The 27,122-nt window shown below is 50.6% G+C and overlaps 1 protein-coding gene across 9 annotated transcripts in view; it reads left to right on the forward strand.

Moving 5' to 3' along the window:
• Positions 1 to 27,122, forward strand: part of Rps6ka2 (ribosomal protein S6 kinase A2) — a 295,100-nt gene that overhangs the window by 213,339 nt on the left and 54,639 nt on the right. For all 9 annotated transcript variants that reach the window (XM_015994842.3, XM_076552902.1, XM_042262424.2 and 6 more), the window contains 5 exons: positions 6,013 to 6,094; positions 18,764 to 18,844; positions 21,168 to 21,247; positions 24,045 to 24,151; positions 26,340 to 26,377. In XM_015994842.3, coding sequence (XP_015850328.1) covers positions 6,013 to 6,094; positions 18,764 to 18,844; positions 21,168 to 21,247; positions 24,045 to 24,151; positions 26,340 to 26,377 — 388 coding nt within the window. The remainder of the gene's footprint in view (positions 1 to 6,012; positions 6,095 to 18,763; positions 18,845 to 21,167; positions 21,248 to 24,044; positions 24,152 to 26,339; positions 26,378 to 27,122) is intronic.

Genomic DNA, 27,122 nt, shown 5'->3' on the forward strand with positions numbered 1-27,122 from the left:
CAAGATACTGAGTTCAAGGACAGCCTGGGCTACCTGAGATCCTGTCTTTTTTTTTTTTTTTTAAGGAGTAGAGGAAAGGCTTTTTCAGGATCTTCATTCCTTTTACATTTTAGCTTGGCTTTTAAAAAAGCATTTCTTTGAAATAAGTGTTTGACATCTTGACAGAGGTGTTGGTGACAGGTTACATGCCCCGCCCTTCCCACCCTTCTCAGTTCCTAATCTTACATGGGCAGGTGGGACAAAGGAATGGAGTTGTGCAGGTACCGGTGGGAGAAGCGGGGAGGGGCAGTGGACCGGTAAGTTCCTGTGGACACCGAATCCCGGAGATCCATGCCTTCAGCAGCTCCTCCAAGCCCAGTGAGCTGTCATGGAAATCGAGGAGCCTAGACTAGGCTCTAGAAAGAAGTGGGTTGCCCTGGCGATGCCACTCGGGCCTTCCTGGGCTCTGCCCAGCAGCTGGGGGATCACGGATCATGCAGCATTTGCTGTACAGGTTTTCTTTTTCATGAGAGCAGCATGAGGGGCGGACTGGGGAAGCCAGCCCTGGTCTGACTGGCCACCCCACGCTATCCTGTTCCTGCTCACAGGCAAATGTGCTGTGTACTTATAAATGTAGGGCAGGCGTATTTCCTTTCTGTGGAAGGTTCTGGGCTGCTCTATCAGTCTAGATGCTATGGATCCCAGGCCAGGCCATGCTTGGAAGTCCTGACCCCAGCATGGTTGACCATTGCCCATCCCTGAGCCTACTGTTCTACCTTCCTTATCTGAGTGACTAAATGAATACCCTCGCACCAAGAAATGAACAGAACACGTCTGTGCCCTTGACCTCAGCAGAGGGCCGTTGAACTCCAGCTGTGTGCCTCTCTGTCTGTGCCCCCAGGTCATATGGTTCCCATAGCAGCCCTACACTGAATCCCAGAACAAGGAGGCTCAGCTGCCTCGGGTCCCCATACCAGAGTACCCCAGAGCCGGAATACCCTTAGCCCAGAGCTTAGTCCTACAAGGTACTCTGCTCCCGGTAACCCTGTGGCCTGATGCTATAGCCGTGTGCAGGACATGGTGTGGGCAGTCTTTCTGATGCAGTCTCTCCTCAACAGTGTTAGTTTGCAGCTCATCTGCACTGTGATAATCCCGGGGAGCCCGGGCTTTGAACAAGAGGAGCACAAGTAAGACAGCCTTTGCCTTCAAAAGAAAACTGATCTAAGCTCAGGAGGTGATGAAGCCTGGTGGTTTGTTCCAGTGCCGAATTGGGTGGCGCAGACCGGCTGCTCCAGGGCAGAGATGCCGGAAGGGCCAGAGTCTGTGGGTGTGGTGGGCATCCTCTCACCTTCTCCGCCCCCCCCCCCCCCCCCCCCCGCCAGCTCCCCTCTGTTGAGAAACACCAAGGCAGGAGAAGATGCTTTCTCCTTTTTTATTTCTTTAAGATTCCCCGGGGTGTGGTAAATTGTGAGTCCCACATTCTGAGAAGAGAGCAAACTGACATTTTAAAATGTCCTTGCTTTCCCGTAGCTGAACAGTGGTATTATATGGGTGGGGCTCTAAATGCCTTCTTTTGAGGGAGATTGTTGCCCGAGAGCCCCACAGAAAGTAGCTGTGCTCCTGTGACTCGGGCCCCAGAGCGTCCTGCAGTTGGAGGTCCCCTCGCCAGACTGAGAACATGCTGCTAAGGGCTTTGGGCAAAGGTGTCATCCATGACGGTGCTCCTGAGAGCGTCAGGCAGTGCCGAGTGCCTGCCTCTGGCCCGGGCCACACAGCTGCCGGTGCAGACGTTGTTCTGAAAGTGGGACACGTTAGCACACACCGCTGCACGGAGCGCCGGAGACACAGCAGCCGCATTTGCTAAAATTATCAAAGTTGCTCTGGGGTGGCTTTTTTCGCTGCATCCAAATAAATTTCTAAATTATACAGTCCCTTCTCTTACGGTGCTAGAGGTGACCTCTGTCCAGCCCTCCAACCACCTCAGGGAGGATTGCTGCACACGGCTCTAATTCTTGGCACTTAGTGGGAGTGTATTAGTAGCGACAGAGCTGTTTCCATGCCTTTAAAAAGGCAGGAATCCTGTTTAAAAAACAGATGAATGTAAGCATTAGACACTGTCATCAGTGGATTTCATTTTTAAAATATGAAATGCAATAAGGAAAAATGTTTTCAGTGCTCAAAAGCTAAAGCAGGAGGATTGCCATGACTGTGGGGCCAGCCTGGGCTTCAGGGTAAGTTCGTCTCCCCAAGATTTTAAGCATTTTTTAAAAAAGATTTATTTATTTATCATGTATACAGTGTTCTGCCTGCATGTGTCCCTGCAGGCCAGGAGAGGGCACTAGACTTCATTAGAGATGGTTGTGAGCCACCATGTGGGTGCTGGGAATTGAACTCAGGACCTCTGGAAGAGCAGTCATTGTTCTTAACCACTGAGCCATCTCTCCAGTCCCAATTTTAAGCATTTTATCTGCAAATATCTGTGTAGACATTGGCATTGTCCCAGCCGATTTGTGAGTGGCACTGCCCAGGGCACGTGTGGACGTGCTTTTCTGCTTAGATGTTGGCAGGGTGGGACTGCCCTCTCCATCCATGTGCCGGGACTCTGTCTTAGCCCGTTTTGTGTTGTTATAACTGACTTTTCAAAGGCTTTTCAAAACTGGATAAGTTCAAAAGAAAAGAAGCCTGTTTGACCCATGGTTCTGGAGGCCAGCAAGTCCAAGGATGTGGTGCCAGTCTGCCCACATCTGTGAGGATTTTCCGGATGTGTTGCAGTGTGGCAGAGGGTTCCACCAGCCCCTCCCAACACTGCTGTGTGGAGATTAGAGCTACAGGAGGGAACCTGGGCGACACTGTCCCATCATGTCATGCTACATGACAGGGTGCAGGGATAAAGCAGAGAAAGGCCAGGCCGTCCTAGACGTACACCAGCTGGAGCAGTGAAAACTGCGTCCTCTCCCCAGGCTTCTCCCTGCAGGAGGACTTTATGTTATTTCTTCACTATGCAAATCTTTTTCTTGGGGCTTCTGTCTCAGCTGTAATATAACAGAATGGAGAGGTACCTCTGTCTGCCAGCCAGAGTTCTGTGAGACCCAGGATAGTCGTCTCCCTATGAAGACCTGGCCGTGGATGTGTGCATCTCTGACGCCACGCACGGATGCAAGCACCACGGAAGGGTGCAGCCAAAACGTTCAGTGCTGGCTCCTCAGTGCTCAGCTCCCAACCTGATGATTGGCAGGAAAATGTGGTGGTCACGTGGCCAACAGCGTAGACCTTGCTACAAACCCCAACCTGCTTTCTGCTCCTAGTCTCCCTTCCCGAGTGATGGGATGGATGCTCAGCTGCCATAGGCATAGTACCCAGGATCCATCATCACCACCTAGACTCTTGGCTCTGCCTCCCGCCTCCCGCCTGCCAGGCATGATCAACTCTACACTCTTTTGACAAAGTGCAGATGGATGCTGTAGGTGTCAGGAACAGGCTGGAAGAGTGAATGGGATTCTGTCAGATGGAGACTACACTGAGTCAGTTCAGAGATGGGCACTAGTGCTTTTTGTCTTCAAAAAAGTCCCTTATTCCAACCACTGCTCTCATTTCTTCCTGCTTCTTGGTAGAAACGAGTGTACACTGGCACCCTGCGCTCATTCCCTACACCAAGGAGGGGGCCTTGACTCAAGCAGCATTGCCTAGAACAAGGGACTGTCCATCTGCTGTAACTTCTAGGGATGTGGCAGAGCTGTGTGTGGGGCCGTTTGGATCTCAGGATCCCGTGGAAGGGTTTGGTGCCTCAAATCCAGCCTGGCAGTCGGTGCATAGAAGACTGAGCCCCAGGCTCTCTCTTGGGTGTGTGCATCCAGCCACGGAGATGTGTGCATACGTACACGTGGATGTCCCGCACATCTAAATAATCAGTGCCATTCCCAGTGATGGGGTGTCCCCACGACTTCCCAGGACTCTGTGTGCTCCTGGAGGTGCTGATCACCACACAAGACAGGGCTCTTTTCCTTCCCTGCACCGTTGCCATCAGGCAGAGAGCATGCCATTTCCCACGGACACCAGATACTCCCTCCTGTTGAGGGATGTGGTTACAACACTGACAGTGGTCAGGAGCAATGAGGTAGAGGCGGTGCTGGAGTCAGAGGTGGCTGGGTTCCCCTCAGGACACACATGGATGTGGGGCGGACACTGCATCTGTGGATGTGGGTCCTCGGCCTGGACAACGCGTCTTCCCCCTTCCTCCTCTGCTGTGTGCTGCAGTTGATATCTGGGGTCTCCTGGAAGGACAGCAGATACCCAACGGTCCACACCTTGTCTCTGGCACTGAGAGACCCTGCTCTGCACTCTGCAGGTTCCTGAACACTCTCTTTGTCTGTGGTAGTGAACCAAGAGAGTGAGGAATTGCCTGCCGCATGGCTGGGGAAACCTGCAGTCCTACTGTGATTGATGTTACTGGTATAGGCTCACGATGGTGCTGCATCCTTGGCCAGTGTGGGCTATCTAGAGTTTTGTGTGGAGCTAGAATACCCCAAGTGCACGCAGGAGAGCTGGGCATGAGGGAAGCCTTTGGGAAGGAGAAACGCCACAGATCCACCCATCTGAGGCAGCCTCTGCTCACACCTGTGGCCCAGCCCAGGTTGCCATGGTGGGCTCTGGTACCAAGCAGGGCTTACACCAGGGGGAAAATTCTTCAAGGGAAATCAGTGCTCTCTTCATCTGTGTGGAGCATTCCTTTTCATATTCACCATTTTTCTTCATTTTTTAAAAAAAATCAGTAATCTTGCCTTACGGTCAGTCTGTCTCAGGTATCTTTTGTTTTGTTGATTTATCCCATGCAAAAAAAAAAAAAGTGTTTGAGAGAGTGTTAAATAACCACATGAGTGTGCTTAAGAGTCAGAAAATAAAAACCAAAAACCTATCGGTGAGCTTCTACTGCCCACAACTAGAATCTTGTCCTGGCTAGTTTTATGTCAACTTGACACAAGCTAGAATTTTCTGAAAGGATTCAGAAAATGCCTCCATAAGATCCAACCGTAAAGCATTTTCTTAATTAGTGATCAATGAGGGAGGGCCCAGCCTGTGGTGGGTGGGGCTATCTGTGGGCTGATGGTCCTGAGTTCTATAAGAAAGCAGGCTGAGTTCTATAAGAAAGCAGGCTCCATGGCCTCTGCATTAGCTCCTGCCTCCAGGTTCCTGCCCTGCTTGAGTACCTGTCCTGACTGCCTTTGATGGTGAACAGATGTGGAAGTGTAAGCCAAATAAACCCTTTCCTCCCAACTTGCTTTGGTCATGATGTTCATGGTCGTGGTGTTCATCACAGCAATAGAAACCCTAAGACAGATCTGGATAAGGAGAGTTCAGATAAGGGTAGCATGTCTTGCAAATCTGGTGCAGTCTGCTCTGTGTGCGTCTCCGGTCTCCGTTCTGGTACCAAATGAAGGTTAGTGGTGCCCAAACCACCAGAAGCAAGGTGATGCTCACCACAGAGCTACAGCAGGTAGATGAAGTATCTGTTGGAAGCCTAAGTGCTAGAGATAACCTGTTTTTCCTGTAGTGCCTCCATGATTGGAGCTCCTTCATACCCCCTTGTCAATCATTCAGGATAGCATCCTGTGTCATCCCACTGGGTGATAACATACTCTGACCAAAGCGTCTTAGAGGTAGGAGAACAGGTTTCCTTTAGCTCACAGTTCCACAGTCCAGTACCTCAGGGTGGTTGGTTTGAGACAGTTGGTCATATCACACCCACAGTCAAGAGCAGAGGGAAATGGATCCGTGAATGCTCACTTGTTAGCTTGCTGGCTCATACTCATCTCAACCTCTCCACTCTCATACAGTTCAGCATCCCCTGATCGTGACCCACCCGTAGTGGGCGGGGTCTCCCACATCCCTTACCTTAGTTAAGACAGCCCACCTCAGACAGTCACACGGGTAAACCCAGTGTTGACAGTCCTTCCATAACCTGTGCCCAGGTGACTCTAGGTTGTGTCCAGTTGACAACACTGACAATCACAGACACCCGGTGTGTTTTCTCCTCAGGTGTTCTTGGTGAGGAAGGTCACAGGATCGGATGCCGGTCAGCTCTATGCCATGAAGGTCCTGAAGAAAGCCACCTTGAAAGGTAAGGGTCCTGGGAGGACCAGTTACTTCTGGGACACATCACTGCTGTCTTCACGTGGCAATTTGAGGACGTAATGGTTTTACTTCATCATCATGGTTTCAGGAACCTCGGAGGAGGGCACCGGGAGCTCACTCTCTGGTTAATAAGAAGCCAACATTTCTCTCTCGGGTGTTGTAGCTGTCCCTGCAGAGTTTGTTCGGCTTTCAGAGGAGAGGTTGTTGCATAAGTAGCATTCTGCATATGTTCTGCTGCAGGGAACCATGTGGGAAAAAGAGCATCGAGAAGGAAGCCAATTGTTCCGGCTGTGTGGCTCCACAGTAGACCGAGCGCCACCCACCACGCTGGATTGCTCAGTTTCACGGGAAACCCAATCCACAAATGTGCTGTGCTCACTGGTTGCCCAGTGACTGGGGACAGACATTGAGTGGAACCGTGAGCTTCCAGCCTCTGGTGTGGCCATCCTCCCAGCGGAGGGGGCGGGGCACATTAAACCCAAGGGCCTGTTCCGAGCCCAGACTCGGGGCTCACTCTGACCTCTTGGTTCTGATCACCCTTCTTCATCCTATCGCTGAGGGAGCATCTAAGGCCCTGACCAGCACAAGATTCATACCAGCATGGACTAATGATCTGACGGTGGCTTCTTAGTGATGTGCACTGGCCTCGTAGAGGTGGAGCCTTGAGTAGGGCTGATCTGACAGGAGCCCAGGAGCCCAGGCTTAGATCCTTGGGCGGGGGTGGGGTGGGGGTGGGTTTAAGACTCAAAAGATGCCAAGGGAGCGCTTGGATTTTTAGGTCTTGTAATGTACTGCCCTCGGCAGTAGAGGACTCCAAAGAATGCGTCATTCTGAGCCTTCAACTCACTTGGTGTCTAGCTGGAGAGATGAAGTGTATGTGTTTCAATCTGTATATAACCAGTTATAGGGCAATAGAGATGCATGGGCGAAGTGTCCGCAGAATGTGAACACCTCAGTGCACAGGGAGGAAAAACTCTTTCAAGGGAGGTGGCGCTGGTGTTTAGCAGGTGTGTGGGAGCCAAGGCCTCACTTTAGAATGGACAATCTCTTTTCCATAAAAGAGATAAATTATGTTGATCAGTGGTCAGAAAATGCAAATACTGACTACTTCTGCCAGTCTGGGCAGAGATCTGTCATCTGAGTGTGCCTAGGGAAGGCCACTGTAAATACTAACAAGTGGCTCATGGACCCGTAGGAGGAGGACTGTGACTTCTTCATAGGTCATTCAGATCTACAACTGAAGGCGTGTTTCTCAGAGCTAACACAGTCTTATGGGTGGTTCTATGTTGTTATAGCTGGTTGCCAATTGAACATGATGAGACACTCCAAGATTCTTCACAAAAATGTTATAGAATTATTCTTTCTAGCCGAGAAAGTATATAGGAAAGAACTCCAACATTCAGTAAGATGAACTTCACTTAAGGGTTGTCTCAGAGAAACGAACATCCCGTTAAGATCACTTGAGAGTCCTCAACGTGAACTGCTTCTGCAGTTCTCAGAGGTGAAGCCCGTTGTCCCCGACCCAGCCTCTCCACCACACAGCAATGCTGTCCACAGCACAGTCCATTAACCACAGCCTCAAGCACGAACACCAGGCATCACCGTCACCTGAAGGTACACACCCCAGTGTCCATACAGACGTTTCCAGAGAGTTCACCTGAGGTGAGAAGATCCCCCCTGTATGTGGGCGACACCAACCCACAGGCTGGATAAAAACAGGGAAAGAGTTACACACCAGTGTTCATCACGCTCTGCATCCTAGGTGTGAACTCAACACAAGCAGTTGCCTCCTGCCCCTATTACCGTTCCTTCCGTTCCGTGGTGGACTCTTTCCTCACACTGTAGGCCCTTCCTCTGGAGATGGCTTTCTCTAGCCTTTTGTCATCTTGTCCCATAGTAAAAGTCATGTGGTCTGTCCACGCGGTATTTCTTGGCATTGAGAGTAAATATAGTACTGATCCACGCCCCACTGTGGATGAACGTGAGGACAGGGTGCTGAGAGGAAGAAGAACAACACCAAGTTCATATCTAGTGATGCTGGTTTCTTGAGGCTGAGAACAGACTGACTGGGTTGGTTTGGCCAACTTGGTACAAGCCAGAGATATGTGAAGAGGGAAACTCAATTGAGAAAATGCCCCCATCAGATTGGTCTGTAGGCAAGTTTGTGGTGGGCGGCTTTTTCTGGATAATGATTGATGTGGGAGGGTCCAGCCCATTAGAGTTGGTGCCACCCCTGTGTCGATATCTTGGGTTGTATAAGAAAACAGGCTGAGCAAGCCATAGGAGCAAACCAGTAAAGAGCACTCCTCAGTTCCTGTGTACAGGTGTCTGCCTTGAGTTCCTGCCCTGGCTTCCTTATGATGGACTGTGATCTGGATGTGGAAGCCAGATACTTTCCTTTCCAAGTTCCTTTTGGTCTTACCACAGCAGTAAAAACCAAACAGGACACTGACCACCGAGGCAGCTGGTCAGCTGGTACATCTGTGGCTTCAGAATAGGGGCTGGAGACACAGGCTAGACTTCTTAGGGGTGGAGAAAATGCTTTAAAGTCGAACGTGGCAAGGGTGAACTCCTCTCCGGTGCAGAGGAGGTACCCTTTTGGATTGAAGACAAATGCTGGATAACAGCAGTGGCTTTCTTCAGTGGTATTCACTCTGATGATCATACGACGTCCATGCATCCTCCTCCTCCTCCTCCTCCTCCTCCCCCTCCTCCCCAGCTCTGGGACAGAAGTGAATGAGAGTGAAGTGGGAGCCCCAAGGAGGGCCTCAGTGCTCAGCCTGTGCTGCAGAATGCAGACATGACGGGCTGGGAAGCTGTGCTCTGTGTCTAGTGCTCACCGGACCTTTGTCCCCTCAGGGTTGACCATGAATGATGCTCAGCCTGTCACTTCTGTCTCCCTTGCATAGTGAGCCTTTGAAATAACGTGATTCAAGCGGAAGTGCTCTTGAGAACTGGCTCCCAATCCAGTTTTATACATAGGATATGAGACTACATCTCCTAAGTGATCATAACAAGTGCCCTGAGCCTGTGTTAAATGTACACATACACACACTCAGTGACACACATACACACACTCAGTTATACACATACACACTCTCAGTTACACACATAAACAGACATACACACACACACATACACACAGTCACACACATACACAGACACACACACGCCCATGTCCACACCAGCAGGAATATTGTGGACATGTAAAAAACTCTGTCTGGTTACCAAATTACAGAAAGCTTTAATTTTCTTCTCCATGAATTGTATCTAAAAATTTCAATAAACCTCCTCATATCTGGTGTTGTCTTAGTTAGGGTTTCTATTGCTGTGAAGAGATGCCATGACCACAGCAACTCTTATAAGGAAAACATTTAGTTGAGGCTGGCTTACAATTCCAGAGGTTTAGTCCACTTTCATCATGGCAGAGAGCATGGCGGCATTCAGACAGACATGGTGCTGGCTACATCTTGATCAGAAGGCAACAGAAATTGGACTCTGGCACTGGATATGGCTTAGGCATGTAGGAAACCTCAAAGCCCACCCCCACAGTGACACGCTTCCTCCAACAAGGCCACACCCACTCCAACAAAGCCACACCTCCTAATAGTGCCACTCCCTATGAGCTTATGGGAGTCAACAGCATTTAAGCTACCACAGGTGCCTTATAATTTTTAAGAAACAAATACTCTAGAACATGTGTTTGACTATGTGCAATCATTTACATTTTGTGAAAATGAGCCATATGGGCAAAAAGGAATGGGAAAAATTCCCCATCTCCTTGTGCTCTGTCTGAAGTCAGCTAATATCAACCACTGTTTTACATTCCACACTATTTCAGTTTTCTCTAATGGACTATCAGTAAGGAATAGATTTCCTCCAGAAGTCCAATAGGGTCTCTTTCTTAAGAGAAAATGGAGGAGCCTCGAAGAGCAGTGTTTTGTGTGTGGTAGCCACAAGATATGATACTGCACCACACGGAGGTAGAACAGACCTCTGGCCTCCCGTGTGCTCCCACTGGGCTTACCTCCCCTCCCTGCCTGAGCTCCCTTACAGCTGGAAGAAGAGTCCACGCAAATGAACATTCAAATTTGTTTTGCTTCCAACTTCTCTGCATCCTGTTATCCTGAGTTACTCAAATGCCAGTTCCTCCCAGTCTCCATCATACCCCCGGCTTGCAGGCCAGTTTCTATGAGAAATGTGCTGGAGAGAAAAGGTGTGTCTGTCACACCCACGGTGTGTCCTCCGAGCGCAGTTGCTGGAGGGAACCGGAATGCATTTGAATAGCAAAGCCATTTTGAGAAGGAAATTAAAAGGGGGCAGGGGCTTGCGGAAGTCATTTTGAAACTTGAGATTGCCTCTCCACAGCGCGCAGGGACAGCCGTGTGGGCAGGAGGAGGACGGTTGTCAGTGGGAGTCCTCGTGACTTGACAAGGAGGAAAACAGCTCTGACAGAGTGTCAGGCACAGCCCCCTCCTTCCAGCACAAAGGTGACAAGCCATTTCTAAAGGGATGTCAACTGCGCCGAGCCATAGCTGAAAGAGAAGGGAGCCGGCAGGTGAATGCCCCTGCCTGCCTCTCCAGCTGAGGCCCCATCATCCCAGTTCCACCCCCCAACTTCATGACAGGAAGGTGCTACCTAAGGACCTTTACGGTTTCTTGTGTTCTTAAACTTGGCAAAGTTTTGTGACAGGATGAGGTGACTGTGGGCAAGAGTTTCATAGTGTGCGCTTTAAATACAGGGAACCCTGGAGTGCCGTGTCCCACCTAGTGCTGGAGGGGCTTGACTGTGAATGTTCTGCCCAGAAACATGCTCCCATGAGCCCCAACATTAAACAGGCCTGATCTCTTCTACACAGTTCATGAGCCGGCAAGAGGGCACCACTGCCAGCCGTGAGAGATGCCCTACCGTGAGTGGGACAGTGGATTTCTCGTAGATCACCCTGCAGGTGCCTGGGGTTCATGGAAGAAGGTCTGAGCCACAGAGTCTTAGACTTCCTTCCTGTCTCTCTTCGTTGCCAATGTGGAGGTTCCTTGGTCCATGGTTCAGGTTAGGAAACCGGGCTTGGAGCCACAGCCAGCTCTTAACTCTACTGGCCACGCCGCCCGGGGAGCCTCTCCTGGCTCCAGGCCCTTTCGAGCTAAGACAGGGCTGGAGGTGACTTCTCCAGGACCCTTGGTGCGAAGTGCCTTGTATTGAAGTGTCACCGGCACACACACCAATGCAAAATGGGCAGCAATGGTGGCTTCAGTCTGTGGTGCAGAGTGCCGTCTGCTTAGGGAGAAGGCTGCCCTGATCAAGCTGTGCTCCTGCCGTGAATGGCCTGAAGTGGTTCATGGCTGTAATCATGGCTCGTGGTGACTGGTACCACAGGTGATGCAGAACTCATGTTCCTGCAGCCGTCTCTCCGCTGTGGAGGGAACTGTCCACCTGTGGTATTTCTTTGCAGGATTGATTGACAGTGTTCAAATCTGTGTTTTCAGACCTAACTTGTGGTCGTTTCCCCTGGAAGTCAATGCTCTTACCCTGAAGGTGGCAAACATTCTCTTCTGAGGAGGAAATTAAGTTCTGCTGATTGAGAAGGATGATAATACCCCGTGTCTGGCTTTCTAACCACGCAAAGCGGCCGATGGACAGCCACCGCAGTGCCAGCTGTGACTCGGTGGCTGAGGGGTGGGTCTCTGAGAAGCATAGACCTGAGGAAGAAGAGGGAGAGGGAGATCCGTGCAAGCTGTCGGCAGAGTCTGCTTCTCGGGATGGTCCCGCTGTGGGGTGGGAGCGCGATGCATGGTCCCACGGACACCCGTGTCTGCAGGGCTCTCTGCAGTATAGGCGTGTATCGATGGTGCTTGTATCGATTGCAGCATCCTGCAATAGTCCCTGGCCCGAGTTGGTTCCAGCCTCCAGAGTGTTATTTTCAGAGCTTCTGTATTTGTTTCTGTCTTAGCTGAGGTGCTGCGTTAAAAACATTGACTCATTCAGAAACTCCGCGTCAGTGGCTGCGTCTGAACAGATTGTATTTCTAAGCCAAATCATTTATGCCCTTTGGTTCCCGTTTGGGTGATTTCAGATCCCGAGGCGGGGGCAGGTTGGGGGGCATGTGTGGCACGCTCCAGACACAGGCTTTAAGTGGCCTTTTTTCAGTGTGAGGACAAGCAATACCACTTTACAGATGGGGGGACCGAGGACAAAGCAGCAGAGGTCCCCCAAACCACGTTATGCGGAGGAGGTAGAGGCCAGGGTTCTGGTGCCCTCACGGCCCAACACTCCGGTCTCCCTCCATCTCCTCATCAGGAAGCCGTCTGCTGACTTGCTGTGCTTAAAGTGTTTACTCTGTCAAGGATTTATTTTCCCAAGGAGTTATCTCTGATGAAAAGTGAGAATGTCTCCCTTGTATGTCTTCAGCTCTCTCAGCCCTCAGCCCTTACTGTTTTTCTGTAGTAAACACCTTCTTTGTGGAAGGCTCTGACTTGTTGTTGACCCGACTGCCTGTGCACCCCCGAGTCCATCGTGTGTTTCTGGCAGAATCGCACTTCTTGACATATAGACATGTAGCTGTAAAAAATAACTCCTCCTGGCTGCCCAACGTCTTCAGCGTCTGCACAGTGTGACCCCAGAAGAGGGAAGAGCTTCTGGTAGAAGTGACTTTAACCATCATGTCATTGAGACAGTTCAGTGTGCAGAAACAAAGAGGCAGGTCTTGAGGAATTATGCCCGGTCAGGCAGCCCACGCGGTCACCTTGATTATCTATGGATTTCTTCTCTTCTTGGGCAGCGGGTAATTATCTGCAAAATGTTTTGACTCCCAAGTGTCTAGAAACTCTACTTCTCATAGACCATGTTCTGTCATGAATTAAACTTTCAGAAACTAGAGACTACCTTCTTCATTTGGGAGATAGGTGGGTGAACACTGTTCTTTGTTCAAACTGAGTGAGCTCAAGGACATTGAGGCAGGTTGGGGGTTTTCAGATGATGGGAACCAGATTCGAGGCCATGGTGAGATGGTAGAGAAACAGAGTCCCCTTCCTCTGCCACCATGTTTCACCAGGTCGTATTTCCTGGGTCATGGGGATTGGGCCTGGCAGATGGTGTGGAAACTTTTCCCTAGAGAAGAGGCATGGAGGGATGAGAGCAAGTGTGTGTTCTCCGGAGACAAACGGCATAGGTGCGGGAAGGCTGGCCAGGTGCTCCTGAGGCCGGAGAAAAGTCAGTCCTCCCAGTGTATAGAGGGACCCCACGGCCTGGAGAAAAGTCAGCCCTCCCAGCACATAGAGGGACCCCACGGCCCGGAGAAAAGTCAGCCCTCCCAGCGTATAGAGGGACCCCACGGCCTGGAGAAAAGTCAGCCCTCCCAGCGTATAGGGGGACCCCATGGCCCGGAGAAAAGTCAGCCCTCCCAGCGTATAGGGGGGCCCCACGGCCCGGAGCAACTGCCCTTGAACTCCCTGATACAGAATTGAGAGATTTTCCTTTTTGATGCTGTTAACTTGATTGATGCCAAAAGTTTCCCAGCATCAGAGCCTATATTCATGACCACTGTCTCCTCTAAACACTTCTATTTTGAGAAAATATCCATTCTTCCTTCAGGGTCTTTATTAACAGCCATCAGTTGTATTTGTCACAGAACAAACAGGTTTCAGTTTGATTTTTATCAGCTCCCCCCAAATTCTCCCAAATTCCTGCCTCTGTAGTCTGAATCTGTGTCTTGGGGCCGAGGGGGTAAAGAAGCTTTGCCCCTACCCTCTTATTCTTCTGCCATTGTTGATTTTCTCCTGGGAGCCGTGGTCAGTGGAGAGACCCACTCTGGAGTCTCTAGGGCACTGTGTTGAAGGTGCTATCGACCTGTTTTTATCTAATAGAGTATTTCTCCACGAGCAAATGGATGAGGTGTATCTGGAGTTTTTTCTCCAGGTCCCGCCAAGCCCCAGTAGTCCGACAGCCCATTTATAAAATAAACACACAGACGCTTATATTATTTACAAACTGTATGGCTGTGGCAGGCTTCTTGTTATCTAGTTTTTATATCTTAAATTAACCCATTTCTATTCATCTATACTTTGCCATGTGGCTCGTGGCCTTTCGGTACCTTACATCTTGCTTGTCATGGCAGTGGCTGGCAGCGTCTCTCTAACTCAGCCTTCCTGTTCCCAGAATTTTCTTTTTTGCTTGTCCCACCTATACTTCCTGCCTGGCTACTGGCCAATCAGTGTTTTATTTATTAACCAATCAGCATAGAGAACATCCCACAGCAATGAAGTTTTTTTATTTAATTAATAAAGAAAAGGCTTTGAAAGCATGAAGGAAGAGGATCAGTTCACCCTGGGCTACATAGGAAAACCTTTTTCAAAGAAAATGAAAACTTGTAAAAGTCATTCCAAAGGCATGACAGGGCACGGACTTCTCTGATTTTGCTTGTCCAATCCCATTGCAGACCCCAGGAAGAGTGAGGTCTCAAAGGTTCTAATGACCCTGCATTGCCGTCACATGTCTGTGTGAGCCTCCTCTGCCCTCGCCCTGGTGGACAGTCTGGGACTGTCCAGTGTTGGCCAGCATGCTTCTTTCATGTGTCTGGATTGTTCTCTGTCTTCCGTCACTTTTCATGTTGCTCTCTACAACAGTGTGTTCTCTCTAAATCCTGGTACAGGACAGCAACACCCCATACCTGAGGTCCCCTGAGGGCCTCTGCTCATCCTGTGCATCCCAGACTAGCCCCTGTGTGGCCCCAGCATTTCACCCAGTGTGGCTGCAGGTGGCCTCCGCTTGACCCTGTGGTTTCTTTTCTCAGCACCCAGGCCAGAGGGCCAGCTCCAAGGAGTGCGCACTTATTGTGGGACCTGCATGGTCTCAGTCTCTCTGAGACCGTGGGCACAGCCTCTCATAATTCCCTCTGCTGTCTCATTCCCCACAGACATTTCAATCAGGTCCAGCCATGGGTCTGTGCCATGTGTATGTCCTCCTGCCTCCTCCCTGGGGACTCCTGCACCCCATGTCAGTTCTTGCTGGCCCTGCATCACTACAGCCTCCCTGTGCTGCGCCCGGTGCTCAGCACGTGTGCAGCACCTCTGCAGCCTCCTGACATGCAGTGCCTGGAAGCTTCTTCTCCCTGCAGTGTTCCCTCCACCTCCCCTGCGCTCACGGGCTTCCCACCGACACCCCACCCCCACTTCAGTGTATCTCTTACTTGTAGCAGGCAGAGCTTCAGCTTTGCCCGATAAATGCCAGCACAGAGTGCACTGAGAAGTGGTGAGGAACAGGAGTGGGCAGCGAGGAAGTGGGAGGGAGACAAATCCGTGACCAGGGAGTAAGAATCAAGCTTCGTCACTCAGCCGGCCATCCCCACTCTGCTGTCTCCACTGTCCCCACGTCCATCATCCTCTGGGTAAGGAGAACCCACCCCCGTCTACTCTGCTGTCCCAGTCGCCTCCAAATCCACCATCCCACAGCCCATTCTAGTTGACCTTCATAGGAAAATGAAAAAACCAACTCCCTGACAAGTTTCCAAACTCCAGACCACTCCAGCATTAACTCGGCAGTGGAAAGATAGCACACAAGATCCTTGTGCTGAACTTCTGAGCAGTCTCACTCGGCTTCCATGGTCCCAGCGAGAGGAGGAATCTCTGGGCTAAGGTCATTGCCCCTCTGACAAGGACACAGCCAGGATGGGAAGACAGGCTAATCTCAGCAGCCATCTTTACTCTGGGCACTGCGCTCCCCTTGAGTCGCAGTTGCCATTCCTCATCCCCATTCACTGAACCTCTCCTGCCCAGATTGCCCATGCCCTGTCCTCCTCATGAGCCCTTTGACCTCTGTACTGTTACTACAATGGCCACGTCTAGTCTCCGGCAAGGGGCAACTGTGCACTCAGCTGAAGAGCACCGAGAGGTTCTCACTCTGAGCAACCGCGTCCTTCGACTACAAGCCCGCTTTCTCTCTGTAAAACGATGGGCAGAATGGCATGTTTCCCAGGGTCTTCAGGCATGACATTATGGTACAGCCCATCACTCCTTGCTTTGGGGTGAGTCTGCTTATAGGATTAGCGTATACCCCCATGGGACATTGGGGAGCAAATTCTGCAGTTCCCACAGCTCGGTCCCTCTGCCGCCTTCTGGATGCCTATTCTCTGCCCTTTCCCCTCTAAGGGGTGTCACAGACCACTGCCTTGACAGGAGATGCTATTGACAGGTGAGCAAAAAGAGCAGTGTGCCAGGTGAAAAAGAGAAGCCTATGGAATCTCAAAGGGCAAGGCCACCAAAGGGACAGTTGAGGACGCTGGGACTCAGGCTGATGTCTCAGGTGTGCTCTATGGATTTCACCTGTTGCTCATGACAAGGTGGGAGACATTTACCCCTGTTCCCTGAGAAAGCAGTGGCAGTGAGCAGCCCACAGTGATGCTGACCCTGGCAGGGCCAGGGTGGACACCAGGCAGCCAGCTCGGCAGTCACCACCACTGACCACCGCACAACACTCCCAGACAGCATGTCAAGTAGCTGTCGGCACTAATGCAGGAGTGTGTGTGTTTGTGTGTGTGTGTGTGTGTGTGTGTGTGTGTGTGTGTGTGTGTGTGTGGTGGTGGTGGTGGTGGTGGTGGTGGCGCTTGAGTGCCTTGGTGCAAAGGTTGAGCTAAAAGTTAATAGAGCAGAGCAGAGGAGACTGTCCTTGGCACCAAGGCGTAAGGAAAGACAACTGTCTCCGAACTGTGCCAACCCTGCCACGTGCAGCAGTTATCATTATAGTCATTTTCAGGAGAGTCACAGCACCATGCAGCTACCCCTAACATGCCCCAGGCCTTCCCTCATTCCAGAAGAAGCTCTGTTCCTCCATTTGTTCAGCCCCCAGTAACCACTACTCTACCTTCTAACTATGAGAATGTGCCTGTTCTAAATCATTATAAGTGGAGTCACTTATAATTGTCCTTTGCCTCCAGGTCCACTTACCCAGCATAATGTCTCTGAGATGAACCTGTGTTGTGGTTCATGTCAGAACTGTTGTTCTTCTTAGGACAGAGCGCTGCTCTGTTAAGTGTATATAAGACATGTGTATCATGTTTTGTCTGTTCATCTCCTGATGCACGCGGTTGCTTTCACTCATGGCTGTTGAGTGACGCTGGTGTGATTATGGTTGCATAGATGTCTAAATCACTGCTTTCAGATCTTTTGGATAGATACCTAGAAACAGAGCTGCTAGGTTACATGGTTACTCTGTGCTTGACTGTTCCACAGTGGATGCACCATGTTGTGTTTCTAGCATCACACATGAGTTCCACTTTGTCCACATCCACCAGCCTTGGTCATTTTCCACTTTATTATCATGATACCATCCTTGGGGAAGGATTTCTTTAATAACACTTTAAGTGCATGTTACCATTCTAAATAGTGATGAGCAATGGAATATGACGCACGTGTCACTGTGGCTGTCCAGATGTTCAGGCCTTACTCACAGAGGTCATATGAGGTCACTTGGGTGCTGCCTCCTGGGCATACGAGTTAGCCTGTGGAGTCTTAGCATTGTTCCTGTTCTCAAGTGGCTGTCAATCTAGTTTTTGTTCCTTTGTTTTGCCTCAAAACTAATTATGTCTGTATTCCAGATGGCTGAATGTGAGACAGTGTGAACACTGGAAAGAGTGTTGTAATACACACACACACACACACACACACACACACACACACACACACACACCCCTCTACCTCTGTGGTCCACAGTCATCATGGCGGAGAGAGAAAAAATTGTCCTCTCTTGCATCAGAAATGAAAAAAGTACCATTTTGTAACTTGGAATGATTCAGTAAGGACGGTATCTGAATGCTAACACTACTGAATGAAAGTTAGGAAGTGCACAGATCACTGTGTGCCAGAGTGTCACTCCTTGGGTTGCTTCTTCCTCACAAGAGGGCTAAAGAGCTTGACACTGGAGAGGGGACTCTGTGTCAGTACCTCCACTCACTCACTCAGCATCATGTGGAGAGGGCCAGCCCCCCACAGGCTCTTCCTGTTCCCAGAAGGTTAAGGTAGAGGCATCACCTGCTCACCAAAAAATGTCTAGCTGCAATCCTGCAGAGACTCCAGATCTGACCTCGATTCATGAGAAATCCAAGCGAGAGCTCCAGCTGAGCTCTGGTCAGCCAGAACTTGGTGTAGACCATTCGGCAAGAAAGCTGGCCTGGACTTACTAAGAAGTCGAAGACCAGAGGAAGGTGTGAGATTCTTCTCTTCTAGATGAAAAATAGATACAGCATTTTAACCACTGACACAATAAGAAAATAGTCCTCGACTAGGACCCAAGGCTGAGGGAGTAAGCTGCAAAGGGTGGGGGCGATAAGCATGGACTGGAGGCCAGAGACACCGCAGGATGATGGGACACTGGAGCCAGTGAAAAACTGTCCTTATTCCAAAGGCACACGAGTAGATTCCCCTACAAGGAAAGTGTTGTGGTGTCTCCAACATACTTTCAATGTTTCTGGTAAAAGAAAAAGAACTAGATACAAGGAAGCAAATGTGTTAAGATATAAGGACTCCTTAGATCTGGGTGAATGTGAGAGTGGCCGTATCCGGCTCCAGATCCACGCGTGTGAGGCTGTGAACTGGCTTGCCCGCTGTTGTGTATTCACGCCTTGCACTCTCCACCACGTTCTGAAAGCCTCTTGTCTTTGTTGTGCAGTGCGGGACCGGGTCAGGTCTAAGATGGAGAGAGACATCCTGGCGGAAGTGAATCACCCTTTCATCGTCAAGCTGCATTATGGTAAGTGCAGCGCATGGCAGGCTGAGGAGGACTTAGGTGATGATGTCTTTGATCGGAGGAAACGGAGATCGTAATAATTGGTCCAGAAGAAGATCCTGTGTCCGAATCCTGTCTCGTGTGGAGACAAAGGTCTCTTAAATCCCTGCTCTTCAGTCTCTTTTCTGTTTGCTTTTCCTAAAAGAGCCAGATGCCCTTCTTCATTCCAGAGACCGTGTGAAGTGGGGCTACCCATCATGGAGACATCACCAGGCTAATCTGGTACGAGGGTCTCCACCTCGGTTGGGGTGAGACATGATGGCTTACCCAGTGGTGCTCAGGATACGGTGTTGGTCACCAACCTCTGCCTTCCAAGTGAAGGAAGAGTGGGAGGACAGTGGAGTGGACCTCGACTGCCCCTCAGGAAAGGGCGCTGTTTCGGGTTCTTAAAGCTCAGAGCAAGAACTTTGACAAACCTGCCTTTCCACACCACACCAGTTCTCTGCCTTTGTGTCTCACCGGAGGAGCAGGGGGGCGAATCCATAAACTGGGGGTTACCCAGTCGTGTACCCCACAGTCCGCTTTCCTCGTTAAGGAATTCATGTGTATAGGGGACGGAAAAGAACCAGAGGTCAGAGGTCCCGATAAACAGGAAACAATGGCATGAATGCACCTTGGGCTGGGATGGGGAGACTTCCAGAGACCAAGAGACCAGTTCAGGCCTGTCTTGACTCACGTGGTGCACATGGCCCTTCAGAGAGAACAAACCTGGCTCCTCTGTTGCTGAAGGGCCAGGTGGGACCCTCGGTCTTCCCAGCCGTGGCAGCCATGGTGAGAGCCTCACCCTCCTCCGCTGGCAGCAGATGGCAGGAAAGCCTGGCTCTCTCCCTCTCCCACCCGGCCCCAGCTGCTGCTGCTGGGCCATGGTCAGAGCAAAGCCTGGAGCTGCTGTCTGGAGTGTTTCAGTTTTTAAAACTGATTGAGCTCTCTATTTAAAAAACAGAACTCCTCCTCTCAGATTTGCATGTCATCCCTTCTCGGGCCGTGCTGATCTTCTCAGGGTGTGTGCTGGGGTCCAGGCTGCTTTCAGGAGGAAGTTAAAAACCGGGTGACCTACACAGACGTTTAAACAGACATTCTGCATTGCTTCTGGTTCCCACTGCCCATTAAGGCCCTCGCTGCACACACCGCAGTACACGCTGCATACCTTACAGTACACACTGCAGCCCTGCAGCACACACTGCAGTGCACACTGCACACTGCACACCCTGCAGCACACACTGCGGTACAGACTGCATACCTTGCAGTACACACTGCACACCCTGCAGTATACACTGCAAACCTGCAGCACACACTGCAGTACACGCTGCACACACTGCAGTATACACTGCACACACTGCAGTACACATAGCCCCAACTAAGGGTCTTTCAGTTAGCGGCCATGTTTCTAAATGCCAGCATTTATAATGTTCCTGGAACTTTTAGAAAATGGGAAAAAAATTCAATACGCAAAAAATAGCAGGGCCCTCTGGCCTGGTAACCTATGTATACAACCTGATGCCAAATGGTGGATGCTTCCTGATGTTGGCCTGACCATCATGATTGCTGACCTTCTCTGACATTGACCTGGCTACCACGGCTGAAAGACCCTCCCTGATACTGGGCTGACTACCACAGCAGTAATATGACTCTTTTCTCTAGGTCCTTATATGCTCAGTGGGCCCCTCGGTCCGAGGTGTGCCCTTGTTAACCCTGGATGTGAGCTGTGTAGACTGTGGCCTGAGTTAGTACCGATAAGTTCACACAGAGCATGAGCTCTCTTTTGACATGTAGACAGGCAGACAGAGCAGTCCTCAACACTCAATACTACTAGAGTGGAGAAGGTCCAGAATGGTTCTCCTGGGCCCTGAGTATAGAGGGAACAGAAATGTGCTTCCTGTCTATCAGAACCGCCTCCCATCGCCAATGTTACAGCAAGTTGTCTGCCTATAAGACCAGCTGTGAGCAAAGCCTAATTAATAATGCCAATGGAGGACACACATTTGAACACAGACTTTCCTCTCTCCAAGTCTTTCAGTCTGAGATTAAAAGGGATAAGGATGGAGGAAAAGGAAAAAGAAAGTTCCAAGACTCCAACAAAAGTGAGAGACCCTGAACTTAGTCCCCATCTCCTGCTGCTGGGCTCTGTCCCTGGCCGGCTGACTTCCTGTGGTCAGCTACGCCTGTCCGAGTGAATGGCAGCTCTATAGAGCCTTGTTGAACCGAAGGGCTTTGGGAAGAGCAGAGATTTGATGGTCAGAGGGAGCAGTGTTCTTGGTGAAGTGTTCAGCTGTGTCTCCTCCCACAGCCTTTCAGACCGAAGGCAAGCTCTACCTGATTCTGGACTTCCTGCGGGGAGGGGACCTCTTTACCAGGCTTTCCAAAGAGGTAAGTGACCCTACAGCCCATGGTGACTTTCTGTCTAGAAAAACAGGAAGGGAAGAGCATCCAGGGAGATGGGCGTGCGAGGTAGTACGTGTATGATGTGTGATGTGGACATTGAGTGTGTGTAACGTGTGATGTAGTACAGCATGTGTGGTTTGTGATATTTGGTCTGTGTGATGGGAAGTGTGTGATGTATGTCTTACGGATGTGTGGTAAATGTGTGTCAGTTTTCAAAAACTTGTACAAAACTAGCCATGGTTACATACACCCTTAACCCAGGAAATTCGGGAAACTGAGGCAGGATTTTGACTTCACTATCAGGGTAAGATCTGCACAGTTGCGTCATCAGACCTCCTAACCAAGTTCGTGATGACATTTGGGGGTGGCTGTATTTGATGGCGTCTCACTTCCCATCCGTGGAAGGCACAGTTAACGCCGTGTGGACCTCTCCTCTGGGCAGTGGTCCATCCCTGTGTGTTTGTGTTTAGGAGCATCTTGTCAGGTCTTTGCTCCCTGGGTGAGCTTCATTGGCTTCTAGCTGCAGAGTTAGTTTTGTGTACCAACACTTGAAGTAAGAATGCTCCAGAATCGTACTGTGAAGGTCCCGTGTCCCTCATGAGTTGAGGAGCATTGAGCTATCTTTGTGGGATGGGGAAATCCAGAGTTCTGTCCACAGCAACAACATTCTTGTCTTCTCCTTTGAATGATTCTGTAAGGCTCAGTACAAAGAATAAGAGGTCTGGCAGCATGCTGAGGGAATGCTCCTCACTTTTTTCCAGCTTTTGATTTGCCCTTGACAGTGGTTTCCAAGTCACCCTCTTCTTCCCTCCGCCTTTCCAGGTTTTCAGTAGGTGTGCCTTGCTTAAAACTCCAGACAGACAGGAGCTCAAGGTAGAGCGTGTGGCCAGGCGGGAGAGGGCTCCCGAGACTGTGAGCTGTTCTCCCTCCGTTTCCTGGAGGCCCTGCAGCAATGGCACATGCGGGGGAAATTCTGGGCTCTGGTGATGGGATCCTCCACTTCTCTTAGCTCAGAAAACCAGACCTTCTGTGGTCCTCTTTTGTTCAGCATCTGGTGAGGTAACCTATAGCTGGGCTTCTCACCGAAATGATGGGTAGAAGCCCTGGAGCTCCTCACAATGGGGCATGTGAGACCTATTATTGCAGAGGGGTAAAGTGGCCACATCCGGGCACACGGGTTCTTGATTGGCAACTTGAAAAGCCTCTCCTGGCATTCTGTCCTTCAGCAGAGCACTGGACAGCAGCCTGCTGTGTGCGGCCACCATGCCTGCTTTCAAGAACTCACCTGTGGGCCGTGGATTGATGGTGGGTTTGGGAACCACACCAGATGTACCCCGAGATCTGGGGAAGCAGAGAGAGATAATGGCTCTCTGTGTACTAAATGCCTCCAGGCATAAAAGGGACCTCTGCGCATGGTGGGATTTAACTGTGCAAACCACTGGTTAATGCATCCAGAAAAGACACTGACAAGAGGAGAGGTGCTAGCCACATGTGGGAAATAGAATAGAGGTGGAAGGGTGCTGGGAGGTGGAGAGGATCCATAGTCCAGGGCTAGCTCCCAGGGGTACCAGCTGACACTTCATAGGACCCAAGACAGGTGTCCTTACTAGGAGCTGAGAGCACTGTCTGCTTGGCTGGTGACATTCACCACACTGTCCCATAACTCACTCATTTTAGCTCTGGGTCCATGCCACACTCAGTTTGCATGTGAGTTTTTTGTGTGTCTGCTTTCAAAGAAAATTCAGTGATAATACGGACTATAGTCTCTTCAACACGAATGTCTCGTGGTAAATGTGAAAGTGGTTTGCGAGGGCCCTGGGGGGGGGGTGTGGCCCTGTGAATGAGTACTTCCTGTGCAAGCATAAGGACCTGAGTTAGGGTCTCTACCACCCATCGCCAAAGGCTGGGTCAGCAGCACACTCCTGTACTCTGGGCACTGGAGAGCAGTTCCAGGGTATGGAATCAGGACATCCTGGGGCCAGCCAAGCCTAGCCAAATTGGTGAGATTTCCTGTCTCAAAACATGAGGTGGAGAGTGTCCAAGGAAGACACCTGAGACGAGCCTCTGGCCTCTGTGCACATATGTGTAAACACATCCATATGCGTGTACATGTATATGTGTAAGATCATGTAAGGATTTGCCTTCCTGCTGATATGACTACAAAATATGAGCAGGACATGACAAAGCAGTGTGAGCCAGTGTTCTGAAGGCCACTGGCTCCAAGGCGTCCCGATACTCTAACTGGCCTGGAATGCAGCACCAACCCCAACAATCACAGGCCCCTCTCCAACCAACACATTGTACTTGGCAGAGTGCATCCCTCTGTGCAGAGGGCAGGTGATCAGGCTGCCAGTTTGCGCATCAGCCCAGGAGGGGACAGGAGAGGGAGGGAGAAGAGTGAAATTGGAGACCCATGTGGAAATCCTTCAACCTCCACAGTGTGGTTTGGTTATTTGAATTGTAACATCCATCACGAATTCACACCAGAGCGTTCCTGATAAGACAGGAGCCCAGGGTTGAACTGCAATCTGAGCAATTGTAGGGTGAGGCCGGGTTGGCGGTGGGATGAGGTTGCCCTCACAAGGCTGACCAAAATCAACTCCATGAGAGCACAACCTCCAACCGTGAGAACGCTCCTGCATTAGGAGTGGCAGGCAAGTGTTGTGGGAGAGCCAAGATCTCCACATGCATATTCTGGGACAGCACTGGTTTCTTTGGGGAGTTCTTTGAAACAAGCAGTCATGGGACAAAGCTGAACCGTGGTCCTTTCCCAACCCTCTAGGTCATGTTCACTGAGGAGGATGTCAAGTTCTACCTGGCTGAGTTGGCCTTGGCTCTGGATCACCTTCATGGCCTGGGGATCATCTACAGGGATCTGAAGCCAGAGAAGTAAGAGGAAAGGCATTCACAGCCTACTCGGGCATCTGCTGCCAGCCCACGCCAGGGGCTGTTACCTAGGATTTATTTCCCAAGTGTCATGTGGGTGGGTCCTGTGCTGGAGTTCTAAGAAGGCTGAGCAGATGACATCTCCTTACCCTGCACAGGCGCTCAGCAAATGCAGGGCCTGTGTTATCATGGTAGAAAAGTGCCCATGTGTGAGGCCAGGCCACATTTGTTCTTCACCATACACAGATGACCCGACAGGTGGGGCCTAAGGCTGACTGCACATAATCCCTCCCCCGTCCAGCAGCTTTTGCCACCAAGAACCATTTGTCCCCATCCCCAGCCTCTCCGTCTCCTCCTCCTGTTGCCATTCAGGCTTGGATACCTTCTAGCGACTGCCCTGAGCTCCAGGAACATGGTCAGTTAGCCTCTTCTGAGATGGCTAACTGGGAGATGGCCAGATTAGTTCTCTCGAGGGATCAGCTGTGGGACGGTGGCCAGAGGGTCCCCAGGTCAGTGTGTATTGGGGGCTGAGAACCTGTAATGTTCTCATTTCTGGAGTTGTCTGTTAATCTCGTCTCCATGAAGACAGGAACCACCCTGCAAAGTAATGGGGTTCAGGGTTCCCATGTTCTTCATGCCTAGGCCGCGTGTGACATGTTCCCAGGGCTCATGCGAAGCTTATCACAAGTTTACCTCACATTAAGTAACACGGAGTTCATAGGCCTTATACAAATCTATGCATACATCTATGACTCCTGTGGAAGACTTCCGTGTGCTCAGAGCCACTCTGGGCATCAAGGCCCTGGGCCCCCACTCACTCGGGAAGGCTGGGATAGTTCTTGAAGCTGAAGGTAGTAACATTTAATTATGGGATAAAGACAAAGACTTTGTGGTCCAATTAGAATTATTTGGGAATGAATCTTAAAAGTTGCTCATTTCTGGGCAAAGATTCAGTGTGACCGAGAAGCAAAGACAAAAACATTTGCCTCTTTAATTATGACTTGTCATTTTAATTAATGTACCATAACCTTTTTCAGAAAACACTGGATATTCTTAAACCTGTGACAAATAGTTTTAATGCTATAGAAACACAGAGAAAAACATTTACCCTTTATGTGTGGCCAAGGGCACAGCTAGGTGACCATAGCAAGTTCAAGTGTCATGGACCCTCACCACTCCCATCACCAGAGTGCTTTTCAGCCTGCAGAGCTGTGAATATCCCAGCTCTCACCCAGCCTTGGCAAACCCATTCTTTGTGAGTGTGAAGCTTTATGAATTCCTTGCATGAGTGGAAATCTAGGCCTATGGCAGCCTCCCCACCCCTTGGGTGTCGTTTCCTTCCTCTCCAGCCACGTCCACATTTCTTTAGGGTGAATGGTAGCTCCTGGGATCTCATGGAGCAGGATTTACGTCAGTCCTAGAAACAGGTAGAAATCCTGGAGCCCCAGGTCTCAGGGTGTCAGAGCCGCTCAGCCAAGCGTGCAAGGGAGAGGAGCAGATGATGTCCCATCATGGGATGGGAATTCTCTACATTTGCGGGATGACTAGGAAGAGCAAGGCCAGAGGTCAGCTCGTGATGTGAAGGCTCACTGGGAAACAGGCCAGGAGCCCAGAGGCTTTGGTATTGCCAGGCTTGCCCCGGGTTCCATCGCAGGATGAAGCCTCAGGCAGCCCAGAATCCCTCTGCTGAACCCCAGCTGTGCGTGGCCCTTACCAGAGACCAGGATTGGTCCCAAGTGCTGAGGACAGCCCCAAGAGAGTCTGAGATTCTGAGAAGAGGTTCTCTAGGTGCCATGGGTTCCCAGGGTCAGGAAATTTCCTCTGCAGAGTCTGTGGGCATCTATGGGCCAGAACAGTCAAAGAACCCACTCTTCTGTATTTGGAAGGGGCCCAAAGGTTCCAATCTGATGACTCAAGAACACGCAGCCCTGCAGGCCCATGACCAGGCTCCTTGGTTCCCCTCCCCCAGGCTCATACCACACCCTTCTGTTCCATTCCTGAGCTGGTCCAGGCTACTGGACACAGACTGCCATAAGAAAACCTACCCAGGATGCGGCCATGTCAGAAGCTCAGGCATTGAGCAAGGGCATCTCAGCTCCATGGGGCTTTTCTCTGACTCTGTGTGCCAGGGGACTATGAGCTCTCTGTTTTTTTCTCTCTCTGAAGTCTGTTTTCTTTCCCTTTCTTCCAGTATCCTCCTGGATGAAGAGGGACATATTAAGATCACAGGTTAGTAAAATAATAATAATAATAATAATAATAATAATAATAATAATACAGCCTTATCTCCCTTATCAGCCCTGATAAATTTGTGGACCACCTCCTAACAGTACCCTGTCTCATCTCTGACCTGAGTGAAGTTTTGGTGCCCAAGTGCTGGCCTTCTGCATGTGTACACATAGCAAGGGGACCTCCAACTTCTGGAATACTTCCTCTGTTCCCCTAAAGACTCCTTCCAAGCAGTGCTGGGCACTCACGTGTGTGTTCACAACAAGGGCACACTCAGACTTCTAGATCAACTCCTCTCTTCACCTGCCTAAGGCTCCTTCCAGGCCTTGCTCAGCATCACTGGGCCTTTAACTAGATGCCCTGAGCCCATGCTCCTCGGAGGCAGGCACAGGGCCTGTTCAGTGGCCCTAGCCTTGTCTCCCACAGCAGCGGCCCAGCTGCCCTTGTTTATATCCAAACCTTGCAGCATTGATATAATCAGCCCAGCTGCAAACAATGTGTACCCCAGCTTCCAGGGGCTTCCCCCGCTGCCTGTGTGTACCCCAGCTTCCAGTGGCTGCTACAAGAGGTTATAAAAAGCAGATGATTTATCACTTTACTGCTCTGGAGCTGTTAGGTGTCAAGACTGGCCCCTGGGGAGAATCCCTGGCCTCGAGTCCTTCAGCTCCACATAGAGCCCCTCCTCTTCTGCAGCGCCAGCATCTGTGGTCTCTGGTTCTCTCCTCCACACAGAGTCTGCAAGGTC

The sequence above is a fragment of the Peromyscus maniculatus genome, chromosome 16 (genome assembly GCF_049852395.1).
Source record: "Peromyscus maniculatus bairdii isolate BWxNUB_F1_BW_parent chromosome 16, HU_Pman_BW_mat_3.1, whole genome shotgun sequence".
In the NCBI taxonomy this organism is placed as follows: Eukaryota; Metazoa; Chordata; class Mammalia; order Rodentia; family Cricetidae; genus Peromyscus; species Peromyscus maniculatus.